The following is a 13,347-nucleotide window of genomic DNA, read 5'->3' as shown; positions in this document are numbered from 1 at the left end:
ATGACGAAGGAATATCCTGCGGATAATTTGCATGAAAGGTATGCCGCTTGCGCAGTCGACGGAAAATCATTGGCGCAAGGGACCCAAAGGCCGTGATGGAAAGAGGAGTAGACGTTCATGAGAGAAAGGCTTTGCTGCGACCGCGCTGGAGAATCATCTCAGACAGACAGCCATTGGGCTCTTCGCCGGACTCGATAGATGCATACTGCGTACTCCGTAGCGGTCGGCGACTGGTCTAGTATGTCGGCGACTGAGCAGATGGAGACGGCATAGAAATCCTCGCAGCAAGGCGGTGGGCGGCAGACGCGCGACGCGACCATCGCGTTGCGCATGGCTCCGGGTCAGATGAGCTGGCACCAAGATTGCAGCCCCGAAAAAGCAACGGACTGCTGCGCGATGGGTTGTTCTGTTGCTGGAAGATGGTCGCATGCTGTGACTAATCAATTGAAATAGGCCTATAACTAACGGAGTATTAGTATGGAAAGATGAGTCAGGGGTGGCTGAGGAGCTGAGGAGTGGTTGACTCACCGATCCGGAGTAACTACGGAGTACAGTACCGTCCGTCTGCAGTACTCCGTAGCAGTATCAGATACAGTTCACTAACTAGGTACTCTCCACGTCTGAACAGAATGGACAACCACAACCTTATCTTATCATCGAGTCATTCTCCATCAGCCCATGTTTCTCTAATCTTTCAAATCCTCTGCCAGTTGGAGACTTTAACTACAACCGGACTAGTGGCCTCGAGCTAAGTGGACATCTTCCAGGGTTCAGTCCACTCGGTGGAGTTCATTCAGTTGGTTCTGTTCAGCCTCGGCCAATCTCTACGGCTCTCGCCCCCACTTGCAGAATGTCCCCCCCGGCTCCAGGCTCCGGCCATGAGTCAATCTTTTTGCACTGCCTGACTTGCTTACGGATCTCACGTTTTCCCCACGCTCTTTCTATCCAGACCAGACCCGTGGATACATATCTGGGGTGATCTTCCATGTTTTTGTCCTGAACCTGAAAAAGTAGGCAGGACTTCCGAATAGCTTCCTTGTGCGACCAGTTGACACACACCATGGAAAAACCACTCCCCGTCGGCTACCGCTGGCGCTCCTCCCGCTCCTTCATCGTGTTCACCGTCACCGTCGCCTTGTTCGCCGAAACCTTTCTTTATGGCTTTCTCGTCCCCATCCTGAGCTACATGATCGAGGTGCGGTTGGGGATCGACCCGTCCGAGACCCAGCGCTACATGACCACTTTGTTGTCCATGCACGGCTTCCTGGGAATTGTGGCTGCCCCGATCATCGCCCACTTCGCCGACAAGACCCCCAACCGCAAGATCCCTCTCCTGCTGGCCCTGGGTGGCTGCTTCGTTGGAACCGGGCTCGTCGCTTCGACTCTCAATGGTGAGTTTGATCTTGATCCTTGACTTTGCTCCATCGCGATGAGGCGGCGATGCTAACTGCTGGACAGTGGCTGCGCTTTTCGTCGGGCGCACGATGCAGGCAATCGCCGGGTGTGCTGCCTGGGTGGTGGGACACGCCATGCTGACCGATCACATCGATGCCGATCATCTGGGGAAAACATTGGGTCTCGCGATGACTTTTGTCACGGCCGGAATTATCTCCGGACCGACCGTGGCGGGAGCGATGCTGGAACTCTTCGGATACTGGGCAGCCTGGTCGGTTCCGCTGGTCGTGCTGGCGGTGGACATTGTCGCCCGGTTGATTATGCTGGAACCTGATCGATCCAGCCCTGTCCCAGCTGCGACACAGGATGAAACCACGGGTCTTCTGTCGGATAGCTCCGAGGGCCAACCGACCCAAGGCGACGCGGCTTCGACCAGCACCAGCACCACTCTCACCGATGCCTCCTCCCCTCGACATTTCTACCAGATCATGCTGAGTGACGGGCGGGTTCTGGCCGGCCTGGCGAATACCTTGTTGATGTCCTCGATCTTTTCCGGCTTCGAAGCCACGCTCCCGCTGCACCTCCGGGACGTCTTCCACTGGGGCAGCTTGCCGACCGGAATGATGTTTTTCTGTCTGCAGATCCCCTCGTTCTTCCTCTCCGCGGCCGCCGGTTGGATGCGGGATCGCCAGGGACTCCGTAATCCGACAGCGCTGGGCTGGTTCACGTTGGCGCCTCTGCTGTGGCTGTTGGGCGTGCCCGGCGACGACAAGTTCCCCTGGGCCAGCGCCGATACCAACGGCAAACCGATCTTCGTCACCACCATGCTCGGCTTTGGTCTATTCTCTATGCTAGTTCGCGGAGCGGGCAGTCTGCAGGTTACTTGTGAGTGAGAGGCGTTTATTCCCTCGCCCAGGACATGTGCTAACCAAGAATAGGGGTCGTCAAGGAGAAACAGACGAAAGACCCGCTTATCTTCGGACCGCATGGAGGTAGCTCGCGCGCCTTCTCCATTGTGGAAATGGCCTTTGGGACCGGCTCGATGATCGGGCCCTTGATCGCCGGGTCGCTGTCCGAGACCGTCGGCTATTATTACTCGACCACGGTGTTTGGTGAGTGTTTCCCGCTCTGATGGCGCATAAGCCGACAAGCACGCTAACATTTCCCTTGCTTTCAGCCATCACCTGCCTCGCGCTCTCCGTGGTGACCTACAAACTCTTTGACAGCAAAACCGCCAAACCTGCCCGACCGGCGGACTCGAACGCTTAGACGAGTTAGAGCACGCTTATGGATTGATTATGACGACAAGCATATACAATAGACGATGGAGACGGAAATAAAAGTTTGTTTTGGCTGCATCGGTTCATAAATGTATAATGAATTCGCCTTCTTTCGTCGCTTGTTTTCGTGCAATTGTAGTCGTGGTGAAACGGGGATGGTACTAGATAGTCGAAGTCAAAATCCATACTTCCTAGTATAGTATCGCGACAACCGAGAGTACAGTTTAGTCTGTGCATTTCCGGAGTGGAACGTGCGTTATCTTGTCAAGATGGCCTTGAATGCCTTTAACGGTCGCGGTGGCCCGGGCGGAGGAGGGCGGAGAGAGCCCTTTATGCCCTTCATAGCAACACGCTGTCGGGTATTCTCCTTGAGAAGTTTTGATCATAAGATAGGTATCCCTGGCGACGATGCGGCAAAAATTGAAATAAAATAAAACATCACCCGTCCTGGTATATAGCGAGGATCAGGATTGCGGCATGAAGGAGATTCGACAGTGTGTTGCAGGGTGTAACAGCCGGCTCGAGCGTTGAGACAGTGTCGGATTCCGACCGAGACAAGCAGAGCGTGGATCAGGGGAGGATGGATGGATGTAAATATCCTCATCACTACTATTTACGCCTGGAGGCCCGGGTTTGCGACACCCCGGGTTTGGAGAGACTTCACGTCTACCGAATACCTCAGTAGGGTGGGCGGTGCTTCGACTTCGACTTCAAGGGGCGACTCCACTGGAGGAGTACTGCAGCTGCAGTGGCCTGCAGTGAATGTAGTAGCCCTAAAAGGGGGGAGGGGGTGGAAGTAACTACAGTACCCGATCTGACTGGATGAACACCACAGAACCACAGATATGACGGCGCTTGAGTTCTCTGCCTGATTGTCTTTGAAGGTGGATAGAATCATCCATATTAATAGAAGTTGTCCCAGTGCAAATTAGATTTTCTCCTTCTTGAGTCTGGGCGCAGTCAAAGTGGATCTGGAGGTGGGAGAAATGCGCCAAATAAAAATATAAAAAAAAGGGGGGAAATCGGGAGGGGCCAAGCATCTGAAACCTCACCATTCCGCAAAGGAATGTCGCTGGGTGCTCTGCGGTGTTTCATTTTCCCCTTAGAACGGTTTGCCAAGTCCCCTTTTTCCCAAACCTTTTCTACTCTTTAGTTTTTCTAGAACTGCGATCCATCCTCCATCTGTCTTCCCCTTCCCTTTTCCCCTCCTGATTTTCTTGGGTCCGTTGGTGTGTCTTTCGTTGGTAGACTTCCCCCCTCCTCCAGGCTCCTCCTCAAATCAATTCTCTTCTCTCCCGTACTCTGTACCTTCGCGCCTAGGTACTGTTGCTACCTCGTACCTATCTATCTACACACCACCTGCAGCCCAGCATTTAGCACCCAGCCATCAACAACCAGCAGTAGCTCTTGATCCAATGGCGTCGCACCACTCCCTCCTACACCTGGACTCGAAACGAGCCCTCGCTGCGATGGCTTCCTCGCTGCATCTCTGGACCCGCAGCGACTGCGACTCGAGCGACAGTACTTGCGGGGAGAAGCCCGTCAGCAATTTTCTCAAGAGCGGTGTTCCGGGCATTGTCACTGGCGTGTAAGTGCTATCCTTTCCATCTTCAAGCTTTAATCGCAAAGAGGACCATCGATTGATGTCGACTAGGATCGTACTGGGTGCTATCGTGGTGTTCGTCGTCTTGCATTTCCGCAACAAGAAACGCGATGCGCGAGAAGATCAAGAGATTCGCAAGTGGAACGAGGTCAACGTATGACCACGCTGCCTGTCCTGCCAGCCGATCTCCCCGCGACGATGCTATTATCTGGTCCGTGGCGGGGAACGTCTGGCTTTTCCTTCCTCCCACTCTCACATACCACCTACATACCCCTGTTTCTCTCTCTCTCTCGTATTATGATTGAATTTGTCTGGTTTAGTCGTGTTCTTTGAGCTCCGTCGCATCTCTCTTTTTATTTCGTGTCATTCTACATTCAGCCACTGCATGACCGCCCGTCTCGTGGTCACAACGACGCGATATCGAACTGGTTTGGCATCTTGATCTGGGTTTCTTGGTGATTTGGGGTTTCTTCCTTTTCCGGAGTTGGGGTTCTCGGTCGTGGGTCGCAGGCCAACCATTGAACATGTTCTTGGTCCCTGTTTTCGGTTGAGGGTTTGGTCGTGTTAATTTCCTGCTTCGACACCTACGGCTGGCCGGCTAGACGGATGCGTCCGATGGTCCGCCGGCTTGTACTATATTGCGATGGGTCTGTGAAGCAATTAGTTACTTGGGTGCGGGCCATCAGCTCTACGCTGTGTACATAGTTGTATTGTATATTCTATCCAACTGCCATTGGGCCATCAACAATGCCGATGAGCATACTGGCCCAGTTGGCGATCCTGTTTCTACTTGTGATAATCCTTGATTCTTTGAGACGGCATGCCTGTGGTGTGGTGTGGTGTTGATGGTTCCGCGTGCGAACTGCTCTGGAATGCGCGTCTTCCGGATGCGGAGACAACTACCCCATGATTCCAGTTCCAGCACGCCGGAAATAGACGCGGATTGGCCATCAGTAATGTTGTGCCATGCTTGGACATTCCCGTCGACCTTGAATGACAGCCCCCTCGGAAGGGACCGCAGCTTGGGACTGTGCCTGCGGAGTCTGGAGATGTGGGGTAGCTTAGTACTCTGTGACTTAGTCTGGCCTTAATTCACTCTTCACTAACACGTGACATCGTCCCAACATGCCAATGTCGACGATGAGTTTATGCCAAGTAAGAACCATCAGCATGATATCATAGTTATATCGCATCCTACAAGAAAAGGACTAATCTGTCGAACAACCCCGCGGATAAATTGGACCCCTCTTGCACTAACATGCAGCCATCAGCCTGCAGTCCTCTGATTAGTGGGATAGACACTCTCCGCCGTAGCCCTAGTCCCGTAGCTGCAGTGCAGACCAGAGCTGGGCCTGCATGATCACTACCTGTAGCTCATGCAATATCCTCCGCTTAAATAGCCACGCTTATTACCCAACAACCCATCGCAATGAGTCAATGTGAATTATATCTTCTGCAACTCTCACCATGCACCCCCTCAAACTCCTCCTCCCCTGCCTCCCCTGCCTCTCTTACACCCACGCAACACCCTTCAGTTTCAACCCCTCCACAGTATCATGGCACACCGCCCCGGCCACAAACTTCACCACCACCCTCCCTATCGGCAACGGCCGCCTCGGCGCCGCCGTCTGGGGCGGCCCGGCCATCGAGAACATCACCCTGAACGAGGACTCCCTGTGGAACGGCTCGTTCGTCGACCGCGTCAACCCGCACGCCTACGGGGCGTTGGCACCCGTGCGGCAACTGCTCGCTGGTGGCGACATCACCGCCGCGGGCCAGCGCACGCTGCGCGATATGGCGGGGGTTCCGGCGTTGCCGCAGTCGTATAGTGCGTTAGGGGCGCTGCAGTTGGATTTTGGGTTCGGGGAGGGCGAGGTGGGGAATTATACGAGGGCGTTGGATTTAAGGACGGGGGCTGTGGCGGTTGAGTTTGAGGTTTCTGGGGTTGCGTTTCGGTGAGTTTGCTCCTGCTCCTGATTTGGGATATGGAATTGGGGTGGGGTACAAGGCAGGGCTGATGGGGGTAGGCGCGAGTATGTGGTCAGTTATCCAGATGATGTCCTTGCGGTCCGGCTTTCGAGTAGTCAGCCTGGGGCGTTGGATGTCGTTTGTTCGTTGGAACGCGCGGTGTTTGTGGTTGAGAGGAGTGCGAATGTGGATAGTGATGGGGTAGGGAGGTTGGTTTTGAAGGCGAATTCGCTGGAGGAAGAGAGGGGGCCTATTCGGGTTGCTTCTGAGGCAAGGATCGTGGCGTCTGGAGGTGAGGATTACTTACTATATGTGGTTGAGTCGGGGGGGGGGGGGGGGGGGGGTGCAGGATGCTGATGCTGATACTGGTTGTTGTAGGGCAAATTGATGCCAACGGGACCTCCATTGTCGTGCAGGGCGCCTCGACGGTGGATATCTTCTTCGACGCGGAGACCTCCTACCGATACCCATCTGCGAGTCAGCGCGAGGCGGTGCTCGAGCAGAAACTGCAGAATGCGGTCAAACGGGGATTTGAAACTGTGGAGCATAATGCTGTCTCCGACTACGCTGCACTATCGACGCGAGTGGACTTGGACCTCGGGTCCTCCGGCGCCAGTGGCAGCCTGCCGACGGATACGCGATTGCTGAACTATCGGCACAGTCCTGACAGCGATCCAGAACTGGTGACACTCATGTTCCACTTCGGCCGACACTGTCTGATCGCCTCATCGCGCCGCAGCATCAACGCCTCATCCTCATCGCCCAGCCTCCCCGCCAACCTGCAGGGACTGTGGAATCAAGACTACGACCCCGCGTGGGGCGGCCGCTTCACCCTGGACATCAACCTCGAAATGAACTACTGGCCGGCCCAGGTGACCAACCTAGCCGAGACCTTCACCCCCTTCCTCGATCTGATGGACATCATCCTCCCGCGGGGCCAGGCCGTGGCGCGCAGCATGTACCACTGCGACAACGGGGGGTACGTGCTGCACCACAACACCGACCTCTGGGGGGACGCAGCCCCCGTCGACAACGGGACCACCTGGACCATGTGGCCCATGGGCGGCGCCTGGCTGTCTGCCAATCTGATGGACCACTACCGCTTCATTCAGGACACCACCCTGCTCCGCGACCGCATCTGGCCCTTACTGCGCAGCGCCGCCCAGTTCTACGAGTGCTACCTCTTCCCCTTCGAGGGCTACCTGAGCACAGGACCCTCCATCTCCCCCGAAGCAGCTTTCCTCGTCCCAGACAATATGTCTGTGGCCGGCAGCGCCGAGGGCATCGACATCGCCCCCACAATGGACAACGCCCTGCTATACGCGCTCTTCCACTCCGTCCTCGAAACCTGCACCATCCTCCGGCTGTCGTCGAGCGAATGCACTCGCGCCAACCAGACCTTGGCCCGCATCGAACCCCCCCAGATCTCCCCCGCAGGCCGCATCATGGAATGGCGGCTCGATTACGAGGAACAGGACCCCGGCCACCGCCACATGAGCCCCATCGTGGGCCTCTACCCGCTCTCCCAGCTCACACCGCTGGTCAATACAACCCTCGCGGCCGCCGCAAAAGCGTTCCTGGATTGGCGGATTGACAGCGGCAGCGGGAGCACCGGGTGGTCCCGCACGTGGACGATGAGCCTGTATGCCCGACTGTTCGACGGCGCGGCCGTCTGGAACAATACCCAGATCTATTTGCAGACGTTCGTCAGTCCCAATCTGTGGAATACGGACTCCGGGCCCGATACAGTGTTCCAGATTGATGGCAATTTCGCGTTCACGGCGGCCATTGCCGAGATGTTGGTGCAGAGTCATGCGGGCGTGGTGCACTTGTTGCCCGCGTTGGCGGGGAAGGTGGCGACGGGGTCGGTGAGGGGGTTGGTGGCGCGTGGGGGGTTTGTGGTCGATATTGACTGGGAGGACGGAGGTCTGAAGGAGGCGAGGATTGTTTCGAGGAGTGGAGGGGCGTTGAGAGTTAGGGTGCAGGATGGTAAGGTGTTTAGGGTCAATGGGGTGGTTTATACGGGGCCAGTGGAGACTGTTGTTGGGGGCGTTTATGTGGTTACCTCTGTGTAGGTCGGATGGGAGCTGTATGCTTGGGAATTGAGATGAAGTGAGTTATTGTTTCTCTTACCCAAGCTTCTATATAGGCCGTAGTCTCTGGCTGGTGACACGAACAGGGATCTATTGATCCTGATTAAAGGTATATATATACTAGTAATCACGGCACGACCCAATGCAATGCTATAAACGAGCATCTGTGTCGGGAAGGTACACATAATAGTCACCATTCTTATGTATATCCTATACTTAGTACACTATCACTCCCACCCAGCAATCACAGCCGACTCGACTTCTGCCAGACTCGCTCATCAGGCATATCCTCCGCCACCGCCGCAGGCAATTCAGGCTCCGGCAGCTCCAGGGTCCGCGCAGCCTCCCGCGCCGCCCAGAAGCCCGTCACAAACGCCAGGGCCAGACCCCCAGCATACCCGCGGTTACTGAACCCTCCGGCATCGACACCCGCAATCAACAAGCCGGGGATCGCAGTTCTATCCGCGCTGAGAGCACGGCCCCGCGTGTCGATCTGGACACCCCCGTAGGTGAATGTGATTCTATAGATGATTAGATTTAGTTCCACCCTCGCATATTCGTTTGGGGTGCTTACGACGGCTGCACTTCCATTGCATAGAAAGGTCCCTCGCCCTCAATTAGAGGGCGGGGAGCCACGCCCGCTGTGCCGGTGGGTGCATTCAGCAATACCTCCCGGTTGCCCAGGCGGATGCGACTGTCGTAATTCTCAAGCGTCTGCCTCGCTTGAATGCCATCAACGCCCCATGATTCTAGTTTCGTGATCAGGTCCGCGATGGAAGTAGCACTGACGACATTACACCCATGGTCACGGGCCTTCTGTAGGCGATCGATGTCTCCTGCGTTCGGGAACAGGGCGGAGACGCAGTGCTGGAGTCGTGTTTTGTCGCTGCAGAAGTTAATTAGCTTGTATCATTCTAGACCAAGGGGCGAGCTCACTTGAAGAGGAGGAACCCCCGTCTCCCCTCTTGCTTGGCGAGGTATTGGTTGACAATTTCGTCCCCGATGCTTTCGTCGACGAACCTACGTCCGCCCCGGTTGATAAGGAGACAGTACTTGCTCTCTGGTCATGTCAGCGCCCATATAAGGGATTGATGCAGTGGAACGTACGGTACTGCGCCAGGGCAAGAAAGTCCTTTGGATTCACATCCTCAGCCCGTACGGGCGCAGCCAGGAGATGGCCGTAGTAGGTGCCCATGCCCCGACTCGTACCTGCCCCCGCCGCTGACGCCAGGGCCAGTCCATCACCCACGGACCCTTTGTTCGATCGCACAAAGATGTTGTCCCCCCCAGGACCCAGATGCGTAGACGTGAGTTGTGCAGAGCCCTGGAATCCCCCCGTCGCCAGAACAACCACCTTCGCGGTCACTTTGCAGTATTGTACCTCCTCTTCCACGGGGCCAGGCGTGCGAATGATGGCTCCGACAATGCGGGACCCTGCGACGCCAGGGTGCTCCTGCAGGAGTTGGACCACGGAGGTGTTGGTCAAGATCTTGGACTGAGTCTGGCTGTCGCGGATGCGCTGTTGGTAGTATCGGTGGAGATGCGGGATATTGATCGGGAATCCGATGCCTACAGTTATGAGAGCCGTTAGCGTCTTGTTTGCATGCTGGTGGCAGGAGGCAGGGAAAGCCTGACCAATCGTCATAATCCCGTCGAACCGTTGCGATGTCGGGATTCCGTTCACGCGCATCCACTGCACTGCACGGAGATAGTCTGCGAGCCATGCTTTTTGTAAGGCAGGATCGCCTTCGGGAACCCAGGCGCGCAGGCTCTCGTAGTTGCGTGGTCCCCAGCTGGGGGTTCGGTTGTTAGTGCTCGCGAGCGGAACTCTTCTGATCAAGGTGGATGCGCTCACAACATGCCGGCGGAGTAGTTGGAGGATCCTCCGACAGTGGCCTGCTTCTCGACTACCAGCACTCGAGCGCCGGCGGAGGCGACGAAGGCAGCGCAGGCCAGCCCAGACATTCCTGCTCCGCATACCAGTACGTCCACCTCGATTGACTTCATTGTGCTTTGATAGGGTGTGGGTTGTGATACTTTGTGGAATGTAAGGCAAGAAGTGGTGGAAGGTGGAAGGTGGAAGTAAAATACTAAATACTAAATAAGTTATGTCCCGGTTGTACAGTACCTACTTAGTAGTATACAACCAATCCTCCGGCCACTAAAAGAAAGGACCGGTCCCGTGCCCGCCCGGCCGCTCACTAGAATATCGCCGGCAGTTCTTCCTCTTCCCCACATCTTCCCCTCTTCCCCTCATCCTCATCGTCACCCCAGGCGCCACCAGACATTTCACCATTTCACTTCGGTTGTCAATTTTAAGACCCGGTCTATACTGGTCGTTGTACCCGTGTTTCATCTGGTTCTCGATCAGGATGGTGCCCACCAGCGCCAACGAAGGTCCAACCACCCGGCAATCTACCCGGCCCGTGGCGCCATCGGCGTGTGAGGCATGCAGGAAACTTAAGGTCAGTCTCATCAAACCAACACTGGAGCACTTGATCTGATAGAACAATGATTCAGATGCGGTGCACTCGGAACAACCCCCTCCACAACTCACCGTGCGATCGCTGCATGCGCAACCATCGGCCCTGCCGGATTCCTCCAGCGCGGCCTCTGGGACGCAGACCCGGGGCGGTGGGCCGCTTCCAAGGCATCGAGAAAGCATACCGGAAAATCCAGGCAGAACTCAGGAAGGGACCGACCCTGATGCCTAAGGCTGCCACGCCATACAATACCCAGTCATCGAGCCCCAGCGTATGCGAACCGGATGATGGGCCCATTTCGGCCAATCCCTTGAACAGTTCCTCCCATCTTCCCTCCGAGGGGCTCCCGGATGGCCCTTCCCAGCCCATCAGCAATCCCCTTGCTTTGCTAGCGGACGCATCTGAGGCTGTGCATGCGGATGCCTCTCAAGCATCAAAGGATAATACCCGTGAAGGAAGAGAGAGAGAGTTACTATCTCGGTCCGGATGCGTCTCGTTGGGTCTTCAGCTCAGTCGAGAGAGTCTGGAGACTGGTCTGGACACTCTCTTTGCTTCCTCGGTCAAGCCTGGGCGAAGCTCAGACTACTTCAAACCGCCCGATCCCAGCGCTTTTCGCGACATTGGACCTGATCTTGACCCGGTAGAGCTAGGACTGGTGACCATGGAAGAAGCTCACTTTTTCTTCCCGATGTCTGTGCTCACCGCACGTTCACTGCGATCTGAGGCTGACACGATATAGTTACTTTGCTCGACTGCACCCTGTCAACGGCATCTTGGATCCCTTACTGCATACCCCGGAATATGTCCGGTCGCGGTCCGCTCTCCTCTTCACCTGGATCTTGGCTCTTACCGCGCAGTTCGCGAGCACTCAGTCTTCATTGGCAAAGCGACTTCAGTTGCATGGAGAGAAGCTTTCCCGACATGTGCACACCTGTGGCTTGAAATCGGTGGAGATCGTCCAGGGGTATTACATTTCCTTACTCTCCGCAACCCCAGCGAAGACATTAGCCGAGGAGAGGACTTGGCTCTACACCATGTATGCATTTGGGACCGCTGCTGAACTCGGGTTGGATCAACACTCGCGGCCGCGCGGAAGGGTCTTCGTAACCTCCGGTGAAGACCAAGCCCATGATGCTGGGGTTCGCCTTGAAGAGCAAGACCTACAATGCCCACCGGGCTTTGGCAATGAACATCACGCCGAGAGCACATATTACCAGCGGCTTACCAGAAACCGGGAACGCACTTGGTTTCGGATATTACTCTGGGAACGAGCAAACAGTGCTGCGCGTGGCCGCATCAACCCTATTCCCGACACGAAGCTCATCGCGGGTATTGAAACCTGGTGGAAACATCCGGTAGCTGATGCAGCCGACAAGCATACGTGTGCTTTTATCCTACTGCGCCGCCGTCTGGCTTCAATCCATGCCGAATTACAGGCACACGCTGCCGCTCCACCGGATGATCCGCACTGGATGAAAAGACTCGTTGACGAGAGGCTACAGAGGTGGTGCGACGAGTGGCTTCCCGTGCCATACAATGCAGCCAAACCGTCCGAGCAACTTGCCTCGATATTCCTCTACTATGTGTACCTGCACAATCGACTCTGGATTCTGTCGTTTGCTCTTCAGGACTCGGAGAACCGCACCGGTAATAGACACATCGAGGCCATCCGACAGGACTGTCTTCAAGCGGCGGTTCATACCTGCGAGGTCGCAGTCCGCGACCTGCAGATGGTCGGCGAGCCCCTGTATTGCATGCTCGCGCCCACGTGGGCGATGATCTCATACGCTGCGGTCTTAGCACTGAAGCTCTTTCATCAGGTGCATGGTACTCAACCGGCAGGGGATATAGAGCTACTCGCCCTTTTGTCGCAGGTGGCTTTGCAGCTTGAGCGTGCCGGAACCACGCCGCCCCATCGCTTTGGTATCGCGGCCTTGCTGGGAGAACACCTTCTGGGCATTCTTAGGACTAGGGCTGCATTGACAAGAGGTGTTCAGCAGAGTGTGGTGGAAGATTCCTTGCCGAGGTATGATTCAGGGCATCCTGCTGCGGCACTACCGGAAGACTCGGGTAATCTGGCTATCTATAATGCGCAGGAACCAGTCTCCGACCCCTGGTTCACAGATGCCTCAGCAGCGATGAGCTACGACTTGACTGAGGATAGTTTCGGTGATATGTTCCGGGAAATTTTCGGTCCCGGCTTTGCGGATTCCTTTTGATCGCATTTCCTGCCGATGGGTGACAGCATGCAGCTACTGCATGAGAGAGTGCCAACCTTGCCACAATAATGCTTCAAATCAAGCTATGGCCTGTTTGGCTGCAATTGAGTTTGCTTAGGCAGGTTTCAGGTGCGTATTTGAGTTTGTCAAACCTGCTATACATTCAGCACTTCGACCTACAGGCCTAAGAGACAGAAGACCTCTTCTAGCCGCTTTTATCTTGACGCGGTATTATGGAGATCGAGCACAATTGCCAACCGCTATGGATCCCAAGTCAAGAGCCAAGTGCATGATGCACCATCGCAG

The 13,347-nt window shown here is 55.8% G+C and overlaps 6 protein-coding genes across 6 annotated transcripts; 4 read left to right on the top strand and 2 right to left on the bottom strand.

Moving 5' to 3' along the window:
* On the bottom strand, window positions 1-592 carry BO86DRAFT_197599 (uncharacterized protein). Its single transcript, XM_025666719.1, has 2 exons — window positions 529-592; window positions 1-455 (listed from the first exon to the last, which is right to left on the bottom strand). The coding sequence occupies exon 2, from the start codon at window positions 427-429 to the stop codon at window positions 154-156; it is 276 nt and encodes a 91-aa protein (XP_025524015.1). The 5' UTR covers window positions 430-455; window positions 529-592; the 3' UTR covers window positions 1-153.
* Window positions 593-898: 306 nt separating this feature from the next.
* On the top strand, window positions 899-2,598 carry BO86DRAFT_197542 (putative MFS transporter). Its single transcript, XM_025666718.1, has 3 exons — window positions 899-1,391; window positions 1,459-2,280; window positions 2,334-2,598. Exons 1-3 carry the CDS (start codon window positions 1,061-1,063, stop codon window positions 2,525-2,527), a joined length of 1,347 nt encoding a protein of 448 aa, XP_025524014.1. The 5' UTR covers window positions 899-1,060; the 3' UTR covers window positions 2,528-2,598.
* Window positions 2,599-4,090: 1,492 nt separating this feature from the next.
* BO86DRAFT_403079 (uncharacterized protein) lies at window positions 4,091-4,438 on the top strand (the record flags this gene model as incomplete). The annotated part of the gene is made up of 2 exons (XM_025673907.1): window positions 4,091-4,263; window positions 4,330-4,438. The coding sequence occupies 2 exons, from the start codon at window positions 4,091-4,093 to the stop codon at window positions 4,436-4,438; spliced, it is 282 nt and encodes a 93-aa protein (XP_025524013.1).
* A 1,307-nt stretch (window positions 4,439-5,745) lies between these two features.
* On the top strand, window positions 5,746-8,321 carry BO86DRAFT_412602 (glycoside hydrolase family 95 protein; the record flags this gene model as incomplete). The annotated part of the gene is made up of 3 exons (XM_025674661.1): window positions 5,746-6,233; window positions 6,306-6,538; window positions 6,625-8,321. 3 exons carry the CDS (start codon window positions 5,746-5,748, stop codon window positions 8,319-8,321), a joined length of 2,418 nt encoding a protein of 805 aa, XP_025524012.1.
* Window positions 8,322-8,583: 262 nt separating this feature from the next.
* BO86DRAFT_439336 (FAD/NAD(P)-binding domain-containing protein) lies at window positions 8,584-10,366 on the bottom strand (the record flags this gene model as incomplete). The annotated part of the gene is made up of 6 exons (XM_025676161.1): window positions 10,195-10,366; window positions 9,975-10,132; window positions 9,447-9,908; window positions 9,276-9,399; window positions 8,914-9,225; window positions 8,584-8,860 (listed from the first exon to the last, which is right to left on the bottom strand). The coding sequence occupies exons 1-6, from the start codon at window positions 10,344-10,346 to the stop codon at window positions 8,584-8,586; spliced, it is 1,485 nt and encodes a 494-aa protein (XP_025524011.1). The 5' UTR covers window positions 10,347-10,366.
* A 243-nt stretch (window positions 10,367-10,609) lies between these two features.
* On the top strand, window positions 10,610-13,195 carry BO86DRAFT_197492 (Zn(II)2Cys6 transcription factor). Its single transcript, XM_025666716.1, has 3 exons — window positions 10,610-10,804; window positions 10,860-11,512; window positions 11,562-13,195. Exons 1-3 carry the CDS (start codon window positions 10,712-10,714, stop codon window positions 13,039-13,041), a joined length of 2,226 nt encoding a protein of 741 aa, XP_025524010.1. The 5' UTR covers window positions 10,610-10,711; the 3' UTR covers window positions 13,042-13,195.
* The last annotated feature ends 152 nt before the right edge of the window (window positions 13,196-13,347 follow it).

This window comes from Aspergillus japonicus, assembly GCF_003184785.1.
Source record: "Aspergillus japonicus CBS 114.51 unplaced genomic scaffold BO86scaffold_62, whole genome shotgun sequence".
In the NCBI taxonomy this organism is placed as follows: domain Eukaryota; kingdom Fungi; phylum Ascomycota; class Eurotiomycetes; order Eurotiales; family Aspergillaceae; genus Aspergillus; species Aspergillus japonicus.
Note: the sequence above shows the minus strand (reverse complement) of the source record. Positions and strands in the feature narration are given on the sequence as shown.

Bases quoted from the DNA above. Each gene is read 5' to 3' on its own strand.
- BO86DRAFT_197599 (XM_025666719.1), bottom strand. From the start codon at position 429: ATGCGACCATCTTCCAGCAACAGAACAACCCATCGCGCAGCAGTCCGT.
- BO86DRAFT_197542 (XM_025666718.1), top strand. From the start codon at position 1,061: ATGGAAAAACCACTCCCCGTCGGCTACCGCTGGCGCTCCTCCCGCTCC. The intron at 1,392-1,458 runs GTGAGTTTGATC...ACTGCTGGACAG, and splicing joins CGTCGCTTCGACTCTCAATG to TGGCTGCGCTTTTCGTCGGG. The intron at 2,281-2,333 runs GTGAGTGAGAGG...AACCAAGAATAG, and splicing joins GGGCAGTCTGCAGGTTACTT to GGGTCGTCAAGGAGAAACAG.
- BO86DRAFT_197492 (XM_025666716.1), top strand. From the start codon at position 10,712: ATGGTGCCCACCAGCGCCAACGAAGGTCCAACCACCCGGCAATCTACC. The intron at 10,805-10,859 runs GTCAGTCTCATC...ACAATGATTCAG, and splicing joins AGGCATGCAGGAAACTTAAG to ATGCGGTGCACTCGGAACAA. The intron at 11,513-11,561 runs GTCTGTGCTCAC...GACACGATATAG, and splicing joins GCTCACTTTTTCTTCCCGAT to TTACTTTGCTCGACTGCACC.